Below are 1,674 nucleotides of genomic sequence, written 5' to 3'. Positions count from 1 at the left end.
CTACAAATATACCCCAGCGACTTAAGTCTGCTTTTGTGCTCCAGGCTCACATATTAACATCTCATCTTTGCGTTATAAAACACAGGTGCCCACCAGTGCAGAGAAAGCCCAGACGTTCTTATTGAACAGGAACTCCAGGTTGTTGCGGCGCAAGTAAGCCAGACTGCCGATGAACGCCAGCAGCAAACCCAGCATCAGCGGCCCGGCGTAGTTCGGAGGCCTGATCACCCGGATCTGAACGACACGCGACAGCATGTTAAAGCCTGATGTGAGCATTCAGCTCAGATTCTGGATGTGTCTGCACTAGCCTCACATGCACGTCTGTTCGGTCGGCCACCCATCGAGCCAGCTGTTCGGCCGCAAAGCCTCGGACCTGCAGCTCGTACGTGTCGGCTCGCTTCGGTTTGCCTTTGGCCGGGAAGTTGATGAACGTCGGAGCCGAGTTCATGTTGAGCTGTAGAGGACATACACGATGAATGATGGAAATGATGAAGATGTTTCAGGCTTCTTAATATCAACATCAATCACAATGCAATGCAGTTTATTACAATGCCTCTGAAACAACTTACCTTTTAACACTGACCTCGCCCAGTCCTTGTGAGCAATAGGTTAATGTTAACCCACAGGCGTCACATTCAGATACATATATGCAATACATTTCTAATAGATAAGGTCAAGTCCTGCCCCAGATTATGTTGTTTCACTTCAAAACAGATCACGTTATTGAAGCAAACGCTGCTTTTCATGTTGTTTTATGCTCTGTTCTCTTTAAAACAGCAATATATGAGGTGGAGTACACACGTAAAACATATTGAAGATAGTTACCATCTGGAAAACATCTGAGCCTTCGTCAAAATCCACCGTTGCAAAGAAAATCCTGTTAGTAAATGCATTCGAATAACGCCAAGAGTTCGCAAGGATCTGGTACTCTTCATCCGCCTGTCTGAAAACGAACAAAAGTGTCAAAAAATAGCAAGTTTTATGCAACACAAATAATTGAGTGCAAAGGTTTTAGGTTTCAATGTCAAGCATGCCATTTCTGTGCAGCAGCAACAAACGGAAATGCAAAAATAGCGACGTTTGGCAATTTGGTTATTCAATTTGGTTTCCTGAACACTCTCCTCATCTGCCACCGGTGGGGAAAACTGTTTTCATTTTTATTATTAGTTACACATTTTAGTAACTCTGTTATGTGCTTTGCAAATTATTATTATTATAAATATTTCTTTATAGTTTTGAATAGCTTTAAATATTTCTATTGACTTCAACTCGTGGCCGGGGCTAAATGTTTCATTTTATTTCAGATTTGTAATAGCTTTACTATTAAACTGACAGCAGCCTAAGGAGTTACGGTGCATGTGTTCTCAGGTCTCTCACTTGCAGACTGCACACTGTCTCTGCGGCTGCAGCGCTGTGAACATGATGACGACGGAGTAGTTTCGTGGAGGGGCCCGGATCAGCCTCCTGAACTTCTCTCCGTTCATCCGGATCACTGCACGCTTACTGGCCCACTCCATCATCTGACTGACCTTCTCTGACAGCAGGGTCTGCAAACACACAGATCACACATTCATTCAGATCATGCTTTCAGCAATATGCAATCAGCATATTTATCAGTCTTTATGCAGTAAGCTCACGTTATTGCCCTATATTGCATGCATACTAGCATGAACA

At 43.7% G+C, this 1,674-nt stretch overlaps 1 protein-coding gene across 1 annotated transcript in view; it reads right to left on the bottom strand.

Moving 5' to 3' along the window:
- LOC107568992 (magnesium transporter protein 1-like) overlaps positions 1-1,674 on the bottom strand; it is a 19,415-nt gene that overhangs the window by 17,319 nt on the left and 422 nt on the right. Inside the window, exons 2-5 of the mRNA XM_016254991.1 lie at positions 1,378-1,547; positions 826-943; positions 314-454; positions 94-234 (exon numbers count right to left, since the gene is read on the bottom strand). Of these exons, the coding sequence (XP_016110477.1) occupies positions 94-234; positions 314-454; positions 826-943; positions 1,378-1,547 (570 nt within the window). The remainder of the gene's footprint in view (positions 1-93; positions 235-313; positions 455-825; positions 944-1,377; positions 1,548-1,674) is intronic.

The sequence above is a fragment of the Sinocyclocheilus grahami genome, unplaced genomic scaffold, assembly GCF_001515645.1.
Source record: "Sinocyclocheilus grahami isolate Dianchi unplaced genomic scaffold, SAMN03320097.WGS_v1.1 scaffold1300.1, whole genome shotgun sequence".
Classification (NCBI taxonomy): Eukaryota; Metazoa; Chordata; class Actinopteri; order Cypriniformes; family Cyprinidae; genus Sinocyclocheilus; species Sinocyclocheilus grahami.
The sequence above is the reverse complement of the archived record's forward strand: the minus strand, read 5'-3'. Positions and strand labels throughout refer to the sequence as shown.